At 40.9% G+C, this 15646-nt stretch overlaps 1 protein-coding gene across 16 annotated transcripts in view; it reads right to left on the bottom strand.

Moving 5' to 3' along the window:
* Positions 1 to 569: 569 nt before the first annotated feature.
* The window catches only part of PTPRK (protein tyrosine phosphatase receptor type K), a 564328-nt gene continuing 549251 nt past the window's right edge, over positions 570 to 15646 (bottom strand). For all 16 annotated transcript variants that reach the window (XM_040350403.1, XM_040350400.1, XM_040350398.1 and 13 more), the window contains one exon: positions 570 to 1720. In XM_040350403.1, coding sequence (XP_040206337.1) covers positions 1667 to 1720 — 54 coding nt within the window. In that variant the 3' untranslated portion in view covers positions 570 to 1666. The remainder of the gene's footprint in view (positions 1721 to 15646) is intronic.

A 15646-nucleotide genomic window follows, 5' to 3' on the forward strand; every position in this document is an offset into this window, starting at 1 on the left:
ACATGGCAATGGCAACTATGCTTTCAGCTGGGTGTCCTGTAGGCAGATCTGACACTCTCTCTTTGTGTGATTTTATACATACAAACTTAAAGTGATACCACCAGAAAGGGAAAGTCAGCTGAGGTTCCACTCATTCCCATACATTGTGAGCATTTATGCAGTGACTGGGCATGCACTTGGGGGGAAGCTGAACTGGAAACATGATTTAACACAGAGCAGCCACCTCAGTGTCACCCAATATCTTTTAAAGACATAGCCTATTGAAAATAGATTAAATCATGGCTTGGAAATGTAATGGATTATGCAGTGTGAGTGGATGGTAAGCATCATAGGCCAGTTAGTCTACTACTCCTCCAGTATATATGTAGGGTTATTCTGAATGGGATTGCACTCTTTAAGTACACACATGTAGGCCCTGATACTTTAGAGACACCTATACCACTACACAATCTGAACATATGAAATGTTCATGCCAATAAAAAAAACATAAAAAATATTGCTAGCACATGTCATGCAATACCACAACAGGAAAAAATGTTCTCTTTAAATCATGGGACAACTCACACACCTTGAATCGGATATTTATTTATTTCAAATAGATTTTCCGAGAGCCCAAAGATTACAGTCCTGTAAACATCAAGATACACATTTCGATACAATGTGGCAATCACAAGTGTTCTTTACCTGGACCACAACGTTTTAACTTCTTGATCTCCCATTAGGAATTTTTCTAAAATGTGGCCCAGGGCTCGGCTATAGCTTGCCTTGATTCCCATAAGTTGTGAGAGTAATTTGATCCATAGGTACAAGTGTTTGTGGAAAACTTTACATCACTTTGGTCCGGCTTTTAAAGATGGTCCAGAACCAATCAGTCACATAAACTTGAGTTCACCAGTATGAGCACAACAAAACATCTTCAAAACATTGCTCTTGGGTTAATGCAAAAAACAGATGCCTCTTACTTACACTCAATACATACAAAAATAAACTGCCGTCAATTTCAGCAAAAAGCTTTCCCCAGGAAAAATGACTGTTCCTTCAGCCGTCAAAAGAAAGGAATGTAAATAAGCAATAAATACAGAGTGTGCTTCTCCATATTGACATATTTACAATTGACTCTTTGGCTTATGTTAGGGATTTGTTTTTCCAAAATAATATATATGGTATGATCCAGCCATCAACATATGAAAAGAATAGTAAGCCAAGTACAGATCGGTGACACTTAAAATGTAAAAGAGAATTTACCGCCAAATCTGCACGGCTTTCCTTTGCATCGTTGTTAAACATATTTTCTTATAAAAAAAAAAAAAAAAAGTGTGTGAAAACTGCCACATTGTAAATATAGACACATGCAACATATTGGCTCTAAAGTTGTCTCATGAGACGGCTGCATATACAAATACATACAAATCCTTGTGACAGAGACTTGTCCTGCTTCTGCCTCCAGCACTGCGTGTGATAATGTGGCACCAAATCCATCAATTCTCTATACAGTCATAAAAACAGTTCAAGTTCTTTTTTTGAAGATACAGAAAGTCATAAGAAAAATACTTTCTCTTCATATAGTTTTTTTTTTTGTTTAAAACGTAAGGTCCGGTGTAAAAATCCCCTTTGCACAGCTGGAGTAATATCTGTCCAAACATTAGGTGCAGGTTGGCACATCCAACTACGACGATTCGAGGTATTCTAACGAAACATCATAGCAAAAACGGTATTGTTCCTGTTAAAAACAAAAAGAAAAGAATAGTAGGTACCACCTTAAAACAGTTAGCAAATAAGAACATTGATAAACGTTTACAATGACCACTAGTAGAGTCTAAAGAAATGTGTTAGAAACATTTTACTCAAAAGATCTGATAGCATTCACTAACCGGCATGATACGATCTTCCATGATTTTACCACTAGCTCTATAAACCCAAAACTTTTCTCTTGGCATTTATACTGTATTTATCGGCGTATAACATGCACCCTAACTTTAAGAGGGAAGTTTCAGGAAAAAAACTCTCCACGCCGCCTGCGTATAACACGCATGCACAGTTTACCCTCTATTTTCAGGGTAAAAAAGTGAGTTATATACGCCAATAAAAACAGTATTTAAAAAATTGCAGAATTTATTATGCACCTTTTCTTATCTTATATATTTTGATAAATACTTAGTGAATCCTGCTGTTTCCAATGTACTCCCTCTTCTTAGTGTCAACAAAATAACAGCAGATTGTGTGGCAATGCAACAGCCACATACTCTACGCTTGCTCCACAATGTCTTTTCAGTGCCCTGACTACTTTCGGCTTGGCTGGGCGATTCCAAAAGGTAGAACTGTAGCAGTGGTCACGATTGAGAGGATTACTCGTCCCAGGTTTACCAGGTTTAGCACAGAGCTGCTGGCAAAAGTAATCCGTAAATTGTCCCTATAGCCTATGCCTAGTGTGAAACATGTGACCTGTAAACCAGGGAGAGAAATATCTTCTCAATACTGACTCCCTGTGTGAGCAGACTGGTTGCTATTCTATTGAAGTGTACTGCAATGATGTTACAGTTTGCATTTGAGGTCACTCTGCCCACTGATCTCACACTGTGGTGTTGAGCTAATGAAACAAAGTCACTACAAAATGGTTTACAAGGCATTAAAAAGGTATTTAGAAATGTTTCTTTAAACTATAAGACAGGCATCCAGGTTTAATGCTATATAACCATAATATAAACTGAAAAATGTGGCAGTGGGTTTAATATCACTTTATTCTTACTGACCACACAACTTTGTAAACCTGTAAACCTGAAAATAATGTAACCTAATCCAACAAGCAGTGATTTCATGATTTTCGTCTGGTCTGCAAGTGAATATACATGAACTAAGGGCCAGATTCACGAAAGAGATACGACGGCGTATCTCCTGATACGCTGTCGTATCTCTGTTTTAGGGACGTTCTAACTATGCGACTGATTCATAGAATCAGTTACGCATAGCTAGCCCTAAGATCCGACAGGTGTAATTGAATTACACCTTCGGATCCTAGGATGCAATACTTCGGCCGCCTCTGGGGGGAGTTTGCGTCGTAAACCAGCGTCGGGTATGCAAATTAGCAGTTACGGCGATCCACAAAGGTTTTTCCCGTTGTTACAAGTTTTAGATTCCCGTCGAAAAAATAGGGGTACTTTAACATGGTGTAAAATTACTCCACCATGTTAAAGAATGCCCGTCTTTCCCGCGTCGCTTTTGAATTTTTTTATTTTCCCGGCGTAAGTACGTTACGCACGTCACGATTCTCAACACGTCGGCGCGTCGTAATTTCGCGCAAAGCACGTTGGGAAATTTGCGAACGGAGCATGCGCAGTACGTCCGGCGCGGGAGCGCGCCTAATTTAAATGGTACCCGCCCCATTTGAATTGGGCCGCCTTGCGCCGGACGTGTTTACGATACACCGCCGCAAGTTTACAGGTAAGTGCTTTGTGGATCGGGCACTTAGACTGAAAACTTGCGGCGGTGTAACGTAAACGGGTCACGTTACGCTGCGCCGCAGGTACGAGAATCTGGCCCTAAGAAACCATTTTTACTCATAAAAAATGTATTGTCAATCAGATTACATTTAACATAACTATATCTGCCAGATAAGGATGCAAAACACACAGAAAGTGCATGTGTGTGCATTTGCGGTGGTTAGATGGCAGCACACTTTCTTTTGGCATGCAAGTGAGTGAGGAAAAACTATGATAACTAGGATGTTTAGCTCCTCTTAATTTTTTTGAGAAACCCAACGGTGAAGAGACAGAATAAGAGACAGTGTTTGAATATTATACTAGCCTACACACTAAAACGTTTAAGTGGTAAATCATGTTGTCCAAGAATGCTTTGATTCTGGTATTCTTTGCCAAGAACTTATATGCAGGAAAAAGGGTACGGAGTCAAGATCAGCATTTGTAAAAAGGCCCTAAAGAGGATAATAAAATGTGTTACTTTGGGGAGGCGATTCTATGACAGCACCTGGCCATGCCACCTCTTTGCAAAATCTAAAACCTTAACGCTCTAAAGTGTTTACACATATGAAGTGACTATCAGACAGCAATGCCTGAGGCTTTTCTTTCTTTAGGCACTGGAACAAGCAAGGTGGGGCTCAATTTTTAAAGTATCATAATGCCTATATCTACCTTATATTGCTAAATTAAAATGCTATGCACAAACTGTGTGTCAGGGGGTGGGGTTAACTAGTGACTGGATTGGATTTCCATCCCAGCGTTTACTTTGTTTTACTTATCTTCTGAACATCCTTAAAACTATGGGGCCCATTAATAAAGCAGCGGTATAACCAAAAAGTTTTGATGCAATGGCATTTAACTTCCTCCCATGTTTCCAAATACATTTCTGAGCACTTCTCTTTTGAGGTTGCGAGCAGGAGAGAACTATGTTACACATACAGTGGATGGACCCTAAGGCACAGAGGCTGTGGATTATAGTATACTTGCTAATACATACAGTTTTTGATTGTAAACTGTTTAAGGATCCAGTTGACGCCTTGTGGAATATGCCCCCTTTACAATCGCAAAACAGTCAAATTAATTGGGTTTTTTAATGCCAAACTATTGCTCACTACTGAAAATCTTCCTCGTTGAATTTCCAGGTGGTTAAAAGCCTGCCAAATGGTACAATGATCAACAAAAAATGTACTTTGTCGAAGGACAAATATAGTAAATTTTGATCCCATGGACGAATTATTCACGACCTGAATGGTGTTACCTCTCAGACTTTCCTTTCATAGGTATATGAGGTCCTGTGGTCTCAGGGATGGGATATTGTCTCCTTTGTGTAGTGTCCCTTACCCACTTCCTTCTCACAATTTCCATTTCCTTCCCTCTTTCCACTCTTTTCTCGTATTCTTCTTTTATTGTTTCTTTGTTCTAAGGCCTTGTACCTAAAGCATGGCCTGAAGTAGTAGCGCATGTTCCACAAATGCATTGCCATGTTCTTGCATTACTTCGGGTCGTGATGTCACCTCTGCCAGGCTCTTCATCTCAAAAACTCAGGAAGCATTGGGAGCCTCCAGTGCTTCATACAGCCTGGACTACAGCCATCCATCTCTGGTAGATAGAGACTGGGACTCTTGTTGACAATGACATTCTATACCCATCGTGACATGCTTGAGTTTCATTCTCTTTTGTGAGTGATATTTATCCATGTTAAAGTAATTTTAACAGCTACACTTAGTTGGCGCTGGTCTCTCCCTCTTTGTGCCTACAGAGCTCTTTCCAGCACCTTAGACTGAGCTGCCATGACAGTAAGCACCTCCTCACATGGACATTTAGACATTTTAATACTTGTGGACTTTAACTCCACCTATCTTCCCTTGTTTGTACCTTGTGAGAAATGGCCTGTTCAGTTACGTAATATATTGTACACATTATATGTATGCATATTGGTTTATTATTACTTTTATTTCATATTTTCGAAAATCTTTATTTCGCATTTTGCTAAATCTTTTAGTAACTATATTAAACTGGAGAAATTAACTAAGGAAAAAAAAAGGCCTGAAGGAGAGCTTGGTCACATGTGTTAAGCAGTGGGAGTTCTGTAATACATCTCAGTCTCCACACCATGGGCTGCATTTTATAAATGGGCTAGCCGAAAAATACAGGTTGTGGGGTGTAGTAACATAGTGGAGTATAGCAGAAAATGGAGAGCGCTGTCCACTGTCCATTATAAATGAACAAATGGGAGAATACATTGCACATATTAATGACTGCAGTTCTCTCACAAGACCATCTTGCTGCCAAGAAACAAATTGGTGATAAAACTCAACTACAGCAAAAAAACGTTCTCCTGCGTTTATTGTGGTCTGTTCTCACTGAGGCAATTTCTCCTCAATTCCTGTCCCGATGAGGGATTAGAAGGCATAGGAGTCACCAGGGAAGAGAGCATACAATAAAAACCTGACAGATGTTTCAACCTCTTCTCACTATAATAAATAAATGTGTTTTGTTGCATGCTCTTTCTGCATTAGCAAGAGATCCCCTCTCTTCCTGTTTTTGTAAAACCCAGTTATGGGCCTGGAAATTACAATACATTTCTCCAAAGGCAACACAGACAGCAATAAAACGCCTGACAGGAGGTCCTTACCATTACCAACTTTGTATAAAACAAAAAATGTTGTGTCTAATGTTGGTCCTAAAAGATAAACTGAGTGGTCTTTCTGACGGTTGCGTCTCATACTGTATATAGCAGTTTATTAAATTATTAAAGCGGTTACCTGGAGTTGTCCTCAGTTGTTAAATTTGAAGGTAGTGTAAAAAAAGTTTGAGACCACAGCCTAGTGCTTTGTGCATTTAATATGGTATTGGATAGTTTTAGCTCTGCTCCAGGAGCAGAAACATTCACTAAAAGGTAAGTATATATGGTATTTATTGCAGTACATGAGCTGTCACATAGAGAAGTAAAATATGATGCTCAGGAAAGCTATGGGTTACAAAAAGGTTAGCTAATCATTGATCACAGCTATCAAGGACAAATAAAAAAAACGTTAATGAAGCATTTGGAATGAGCTTCACTATGATAAAATTGTGCCACAGATGTCAAAACAAATGAATACATCCATGATCACCGCACTACCTATATCTAGATATATTTCCTTGAAAAATGTGTTCAAGTGCGTGTCGGAAATGTAAAGTCATATTTTTTTTTCTGCTATACTGCAACAGTATGTGTAAATCACATTACCTTTGACTTCACAGCCGAGCGGCATCATAAAAATGAGTTAGTACCTGATCTTCAGCAGGCACAGTGTGTTAACTTCAGCACGGTTAGTCTTGGCTTGTAGATATAACAGTATGTGAGAACCAAGCACGTTTGTTAATGTGAGAGCCAAGTTTTCAGAACAAGTCAATAATAGACAGAAATGAACACAAACTGCCTTCTAGATTGATTTATCTTAGTGTCTGTTTTTTTTTTACTGACAGCATGCCTTCATATCCATTTATATCCTCTAAAACCTGAAAGTTTGTAATTTTAGAAGGCTAGAATTAATTAAAACTCAATATAAAAAAATAAAAAAGGAATTCACTTAAAAAGAAGGCCAATGATAATCTAGTAGTAAAAGGGGATAGATATATAGATATTAGGGTTGTCCCGATACTAGTATCGGGACCGATACCAAGCATTTGCCCGAGTACTTGTACTCGGGCAAATGCTCCGATGCTTCAGCCGATACCTGGACAGTCAGGGTGATCAGTACGGTGGGGGAGTTACAAGCACTGATCACCGCTGACTGTCCTCGTATCCTCCTCCAGCCCCCCTCTGTGTCCCACTCCATACTGCCATCTCCCTCCGTGCTGCCATCCGTGCTGCTGCCGCCGTGTGTCTTCTCCTCCTCTCCCCCCCCTCTCTCCGTCCATGCTGCTGCCGTGTCCCCCCCCATGCTGCCGCCGTGTTTCTCCCCCCTTTCTCTCTCCGTCCATGCTGCTGCCATGTTCCCCCCCCCCCCATGCTGCCGCCGTGTTTCTCCCCCCCCCGTGCTACCGCCGTGTTTCCCCCCCCCCGTGCTGCCGCCGTGTTTCTCCCTCCCGTGCTGCCACCATGTTTCTCCCCACTCTGTGCTGCCGCCGTTCCCCCCCACCCTCTCGTGCTGCCGCCGTGTCCTGGATGGAGACGATCTGTCAGGATGGAGAGCGGCGGTAGGAGCCGGTAAATCTAGCTCCTACCTTTTCCGAATGTACAGAGTCAGTGATGACTCTGTACATTCACATAACTGAAACATCGTAAACTGTGTTTACAATGTTTCAGTTTATGAATGAAGAAAAGCCGCTGTCTTCTCTCTTTTTCAGTACAGCTGAGGCTGCAGAGAAAGGGACTGGGGAATCTGTGTCCCTAGTCCCTTTCTCTGTCTCGAAGGGGAGATGTCAAAGGTCTGTTAAGACCCCGGATATCTCACCAAAGCCCCCAACAGAGCTGATAAAAAAAAAGGAATTGCAATAAATAATAAAAAAATTGTAAAAAAATAAATAAAATAAAAAAACACACCAACACTGTCCACCCCCCCCCCCCCCCAGGGAAGGAAGCATTGTAAAAAAAAAAAAAAACTGACACATGTGCCACTGTCACATGAGATTTAAAAAAAGTATCGGTAATCGGTATCGGCGAGTACTTGATAAAAAGTATCGATACATGTACTCGGTCCTAAAAAAGTGGTATCGGGACAAACCAAATAGATATGCCTGCTTACACAGGCGTAAAATGTATAGAAATTTGAAAAACAAACAGTGATTTCAATAGGTGTTGTCATCTCCAGAAGAAAAAATTTATGTGCCCCATAGGGTCGCTGTGCACCTGGCTTGTGTCCCCATTAAACTCCAAGCAGTGGAAGGCCCCTTTCACATGGGTGGACCGGTAATGGCCGCCTGTCAGTTTTTTAGGCGGACCTGAACGAACGCTCCTTGCACCTCTACAGAGCGACGAATGTCAGTGGTGACATATCCGCTGACATCCGGCCTGCTCCAATCCACTCTACGGTCCCTCTTTATCCGATCCCCCATAGGGGAGAGCGGTGCTCTGACAGGTCGCTCCCTGCACAGTGTGCCGAGACAGACCTGTCATCTGCCTGCTCAGCGGGGATCGACGGAGTGATCCCTGCAAAGCAAAGCGGAGCACAAACACGTCCGTGTGAAAGGGGCTGAAGTTAAAAGTAAAATAAATCTTTATTTTTTGGCATTGCTGAGCCCCATCCCCACTACATTCTGCAGTGCGGTCTCCCATTATTTCTTCTATATTGTTTACTTTGGAGCCTGCTATACAGGGGAGAGAGTGGAAACTGTCAGCTTGTGTTGTGAATGACTGCAGCTGGAGAAAAGGGCTTTAATTCACAAAAATACAAGCTGACAACAACACAAGGTACTTACTATATTAGGCTGTCTCAGATAAGTGTAGGGGGCAAATGTGTACTATTGTCAGCGTGTGTTTTTGTGAATTAAAGCCCTTTCTCGCGCTGCACCCATTCACAAAACAAACTGACAGTTTCCACTCCCTCCATGCCCCTGAACATCAGACTGCAGCTCCAGACTCTCTGTAAACTAAAAAAGATAGATGAAGAGTCATGACTCTACAGCACAACAGAGTTCTGACTGGCAGCTTACAGTGAGGGAAAATTTGATCGCCTGATTTTGTACGTTTGCCCACTGCCAAAGAAATGATCAGTCTATAATTTTAATGGTAGATTTTTAACAGTGAGTGACAATGTCAAAAATATCCAGAAAAAACACATTTAACCACTTAAGGACCGCCTGGCGATATACGTCGGCAGAATGGCACCGCTGGGCACAATCACGTACCTGTACGTGGTTGTATAAAGCCCAGAGGTGTGACGCGGCGCGCTCCCGCGACCTGGTCCGAAGCCCTGGGACCCGGTCCGCAGGATTCGCGGACCCGATCGCCGCTAGAGTCCGGCGATCGGTCCCCAGAGCTGAAGAACGGGGAGAGCCGTATGTAAACACGGCTTCCCCGTTCTTCACTGTCGTGTAAACCCTTTTATAGGGAAACAAATCAATGACGTCACACCTACAGCCACACCCACCTACAGTTAGAAACACAAATGAGGTCACACTTAACCCCAACAGCGCCCCCTAGTGGTTAACTCCCAAACTGTATTTTTAACAATAAACAATGCATTTTAAATGCATTTTTTGCTGTGAAAATGACAATTATCCCAAAAATGTGTCAAAATTGTTCGAAGTGTCCGCCATAATGTCGCAGTCACGAAAAAAAACGCTGATTGCCATTAGTAGTAAAAAAATTTTTTTTTTATAAAAATGCAATAAAACTTTCCCCTATTTTGTAAACGCTATAAATTTTGCGCAAACCAATCGATAAACGCTTATTGCGATTTTTTTACCAAAAATAGGTAGAAGAATACGTATCGATCTAAACTGAGGAAAAAATAAATGTTATGTTTTTGGGGGATATTTATTATAGCAAAAAGTAAAAAATATTGATTTTTTTTCAAAATTGTCGCTCTATTTTAGTTTATAGCGCAAAAAATAAAAAAAGCTCTATTTGTGGGAAAAAAAGGACGCCAATTTTGTTTGGGAGCCACGTCGCACGACCGCACAATTGTCAGTTAAAGCGACGCAGTGACAAAATCGCAAAAAGGGGCGTGGTCTTTTACCTGCATTTTGGTCCAGGTCTTAAGTGGTTAAGGTGTCTTCTCAACAGGTAACGAGCTGAGATTAGGAAACTCTCTTAAAGGGAGTGCTCCTAATCTCAGCTTGTTACCTGTATAAAATACACCTGTCCACAGAAGCAGATTCCAATCTCTCCACCATGGCCAAGATCAAAGAGCTGTATCCAAACATGTCAGGGACAAGATTGTAGACCTACACAAGGCTGGAATGGGCCACAAGACCAACAACAGTTGGTACAATTATTCGCTAATTGAAGAAACAATTCAAAATCTCCCTCGGTTTCGGGCTCCATGCAAGATCTCAGAACTACATGGAATCTTGTCAATGATCTCAAGGCAGCTGGTAACCATAGTCAACAAGAAAACAATTGGTAACGCACTACGCCGTGAAGAACTGAAATCCTGCAGTACCCGCAAGGTCCCCCTTAAGTTTGTTAATGAACATCTGAATGATTCAGAGGAGAACTGTATGAAAGTGTTGTGGTCAGACGAGACCAAATTTGAGCTCTTTGGCACCAACTCAACTTGGTAAAAAAATGTGGTGATACTGCGCTGTCTGATAAGTGAACCTAAAATTAAAGTTACAATGCTAGCAGCTTAAATAGTGAGATACCCACAAAAAACTAGTACAATGGAAAACAAGCTGCGCAACTAATATAAACATACAAATATCTATAACACATACATTCGCATGGAACAAAATGATTTGTCCAAAAGGTGAAATTAAACAGTCCCAAAGGTTGTGTATTAAACCAATAGAAAAATAAAGTGAAAAATGAGTCTATCAATACAAAACATGAAACACAAAAACTTGCATCTGATGATGGTTACTGACAGTCAATTATCATTTTCCTTCAAGTGGATAGTGACATCAATGCAAGAAAACCTCAGAATAGTGCACGGATACAGAAGACACCTCCACCTTTCAAACACACTGCCCCTTACCAGAGGGGAAGATCCCAACTAGAGATCTTCTGACGGCAGATGGCTTATTCCCCAGCCCAGGGCTTGTGTGGCAGGATATCTAAAAACCGAGATTTCTCCCACAATGGACCGATGATTAGTGTAGTTTAAAACCAATGTGGAGAAGGAAAAGAGCTGACATAGTGTGAATCCATATAGCAGTTTATTATAAAAAAATTAAAATCACACTTACAAGAAAGTAGATAAAATTTGCTTGTGAAAATATAGCCGGCCGGCTAGCACAACCCGTTCACTCCGGGACACAGTATGCCCCTGGACGAAGTCTTCTAAGACAAAACGGCGTAGGGTAGCGGCGTGCTGACGTCTATAACCGCATACTGTGTCCCGGAGTGAACGGGTTGTGCTAGCCGGCCGGCTATATTTTCACAAACAAATTTTATCTACTTTCTTGTAAGTGTGATTTAATTTTTTTTATAATAAACTGCTATATGGATTCACACTATGTCAGCTCTTTTCCTTCTCCACATTGGTTTTAAACTACACTAATCATCGGTCCATTTTGGGAGAAATCTTGGTTTTTGGATATCCTGCCACACAAGCCCTGGGCTGGGGAGTAAGCCATCTGCCGTCAGAAGATCTCTAGTTGGGATCTTCCCCTCTGGTAAGGGGCAGTGTGTTTGAAAGGTGGAGGTGTCTTATCTATCCGTGCACTATTCTGAGGTCTCCTTGCATTGATGTCACTATCCACTTGAAGGAAAATGATAAATGACTGTCAGTAACCATCAGATGCACGTTTTTGTGTTTCATGTTTTGTATTGATAGACTCATTTTTCACTTTATTTTTCTATTGGTTTAATACACAACCTTTGGGACGGTTTCATTTCACCTTTTGGACAAATCATTTTGTTCCATGCAAATTTATTTCATCTGTATCATATCACTACGTGTTATAGATATGTGTATGTTTATATTAGTTGCGCAGCTTGTTTTCCATCATCAACTCAACTTGCCGTGTTTGGAGGAGGAGGAATGCTGCTATGACTCCAAGAACACCATCAAACATGGAGGTGAAAACATTATGAAAACATTATGCTTTGGGGGTGTTTTTCTGCCAAGAGGAAAATTACAACTTTACCGCATCATAAGGGATGATTGACGGGCCATGTACCAGCAGATCATAGAAACTCCTTCCCTGCTGGGTATTCCAGCATGAAAATTACCCAAAACACACGGCCAAGGCAACAAAGGTTTGGCTCAAGAAGAAGCACATGAAGGTCCTGGAGTGGCCTAGCCAGTCTCTGGACCTTAATCCCATTGAAAATATGTGAAGGAAGCTGAAGGTTTGAGTTACCAAACGTCAGTCTCGGAACCTTAATGACTTGGAGAGGATCTGCAAAGAGGAGTGGGACAAAACCCCTCCTGAGATGTGTGCAAATCTGGTGGCCAACTACAAGAAATGTCTGACCTCTGATTGCCCACAAAGGTTTTGCCACCAAGTACCAAGTCATGTTTTGCGAAGGGGTCAAATACTTATTTCACTATTTAAATTGAAAATCAATTCATAACTTTTTAAAATGCGTTTTTCTGTTTTACTTTTGTTGTTATTCAGTCTCTCACTGTTAAAATAAACCTACTATTACAATTATAGACTGATCATTTGTCAGTGGGCAAATTGACAAAATCAGCAGGGTATCAAATACTTTTTCCCTCACTGTAGAAAGAGTGCATTCCCCTTTCCCTCATGAGCTGCCACTCAGGAACCTCTCTCAGTTGATCTGTGTTGTTGGATAGCTAGGTGGGTGGGCAGAGCTCGTTATTGGACACCAGTTTGGCAACCCCTGCATGGATATAGAAAGGGACAAGTGCTATGTGCACAGGATGCCCTGGGTGGTTTAACAAGCATTATGTTCTTCTGACGATAGACCTTTTTTGATGCCAACACACACTATTGTGCTACCCTAAAAAATATTGTTTGTATACTAGATTCTTGGTATGTTGACCTGCATAAGTTAACTCATTGAGGTCTCTCAATGCACATAACAATGCCTCAAAATATGCATGTGTTAATGCATATTAAAACATGAATTTAATGTAAGAACATAGCCTAATTGTTTCTAATTGTTTCTAAGTTCAGTTAACTCAATATCAGTTTAGATCACTATACAATAGTGAATTTCATGATACAAGAAACAAATAACTGCACAATGTTGCAGAATTCCTAGCATAGTCTATTAACTACTAAAATATCTGTAGCACATCACAATGATAAGCAATGACAGGCAGCTACAGTGCCATGCTGGAAAGCACTTTGGAGTGGCAATGACAGGAATATACCAGGGATGGATTCCATCACTAGGCAAACAACCTGTTGTGCTCTCTGCTAGGATTACCTTGTATACAAAGTATTTTTACTCCTTTCAATTGTTTCTTGTCTGGCACCGATCAGACAGAAAGAGTTGAGATTCTCCCTCATGTACCCAAATGTGGCCACAAACCGCTCATTTACATATGTTTTAAGCCTTTCACATGCTATACAAAGCGAAAAAAAGGGCTAGCCTTCTTCCATTGAGGAAGTACAAATCCAGCTCTTGATGTACTACTGGCTCTAGTTTCTTCTAGCAGCGATCAAAGTAAGACTACAGAATTAAAATGTACACTAGCAATATGCAATTATAGATTGACCACCACTTAGAATTTTTAGAAACAAAACATGTTCCATTTTAAATACACAGTATATATAATCATATTAACATCCTCTATAAAAATAATAATTAGAAAGCAATTATCCAAACAAACATTATTTCTCATTAACTGCACCGCTCATTTGAGGAATGTTTGCTTTGGAGCATTTCCATAATTTGCCTTGGTTTCCTTATTTCCTCAGCAAAAGTGATATGCTGAAGATCCTAGGGGACACCACATTTTGTGCAAACAGTACATTACCATGAATTGATGAGCAGTGTTAAATATGGATGAATTGTTGTACTGTAATGTAAAAGGCATTTGAGTGAATTTTTTCAAGATAAAAGGTAAAATGAAGAATTCATTTGGAAACAATTCAAATACCTGATCTAGATATTTTGTTGGCAGCATTTTTCAGAATACAGATCAGTTCTATTGCTCTAGTTACAAAAAAAATCTATCCCTGTAAATATTTTATCAGCTACAACATACCCCAAAACAGATTAGCTATTGATATTGTCTAGCCCAATGTTGTAAATTTGAGGTATTTTGTAATAAACGTGATCAGACAAACACTGTGCTTGTATACTACCTTTAGACATCCAGGAACAAGATCTGCAACAAGGCCTGCTCTAAAAGAATTACCATCAAACATGGTAAACTTCTGGTCAAACCTGGTTGCTGTTCTCACATTCTCCATACTTTAAAAAAATTTCCACTGTTGGACAAAATAGTTGTACATGGTAGAAAATATTCAATTACACCACTGAAGGTGTAAAGTTAAAAGGTCAGCTTCTATATGATGGAATGTTCAGTGTAGTGTTGACTACACTGTTTAACCCAGGCATGTCCAAAGTCCGGCCCACGGGCCGAATGCGGCCCTTGTTCCAGTTTAATGTGCCCCCCCCCCTGGTAATTTGGATATATATATATCTTTTGCGGCCCCTGGGCTACTAAAGATATATACTGTATTTATTGGTGCTACCTCAGAGGGGACAGGGAAGGGGTATAACCAGCGCTTACTCAGCGGCATCTGTACTAGGAAGTTCTGTCTCCTGGGCTGCCTTTGGACAACTGTTCTGTCTATCATAGAAGGCAGGACTTGGTATTAAAGAGGCCGTCGAGAAAACAGGATATTCTCCTGCATGTAATCTGTTAGCGCTCATCCCGCCCCCTCCCTGTCCCCTCTGAGGCTGCAAATGGGCATGGATCAGGCTGCATTCAGGGCAATGGGGAGGCTGCATTCAGGGCAATGGGGAGGCTGCATTCAGGGCAATGGGGAGGCTGCATTCAGGGCAATGGGGAGGCTGCATTCAGGGCAATGGGGAGGCTGCATTCAGGGCAATGGGGAGGCTGCATTCAGGGCAATGGGGAGGCTGCCTTGATGGGCACTGAGCCTTTTTTTGCTTCACAGTTCTTAATTTAAAATTGTTTTTTTCCCCCCCTGAAACTTCCCTCTTATGCGTGTTATATGCCAATAAATAAGGTATACATAAAATAACACTCCCGAGCTCATCCTTAGTGTTGAGCGGTGCTCGGGGATTCACTGGGGCCACAAAAGATATATATCTATATAGATATACATCTATATAAATAGATACAAATAACATGCCCAACCTTAACTCTTCACCACACACAGCCACAAAGGCAGGAGAATTCTTGTTGGGCAGTGTATTAGCGCTCGGACAAACATACTTAGACCGAATTGTAATGGTTTAAAGAACATCAGGCAAAAATGGTCGGCCCTCACGCATGTTCACTATCAAATCTGGCCCTCTTTGAAAAAAAGTTTGGACACCCCTGGTCAAACCTAAAGTTCAGATTAATGGTGTGCAATAAAATAATGCTACCACCAGATTCAATGTTGCACTTGCAATGTTGAAA

This window comes from Rana temporaria, chromosome 4 (assembly GCF_905171775.1).
Source record: "Rana temporaria chromosome 4, aRanTem1.1, whole genome shotgun sequence".
In the NCBI taxonomy this organism is placed as follows: domain Eukaryota; kingdom Metazoa; phylum Chordata; class Amphibia; order Anura; family Ranidae; genus Rana; species Rana temporaria.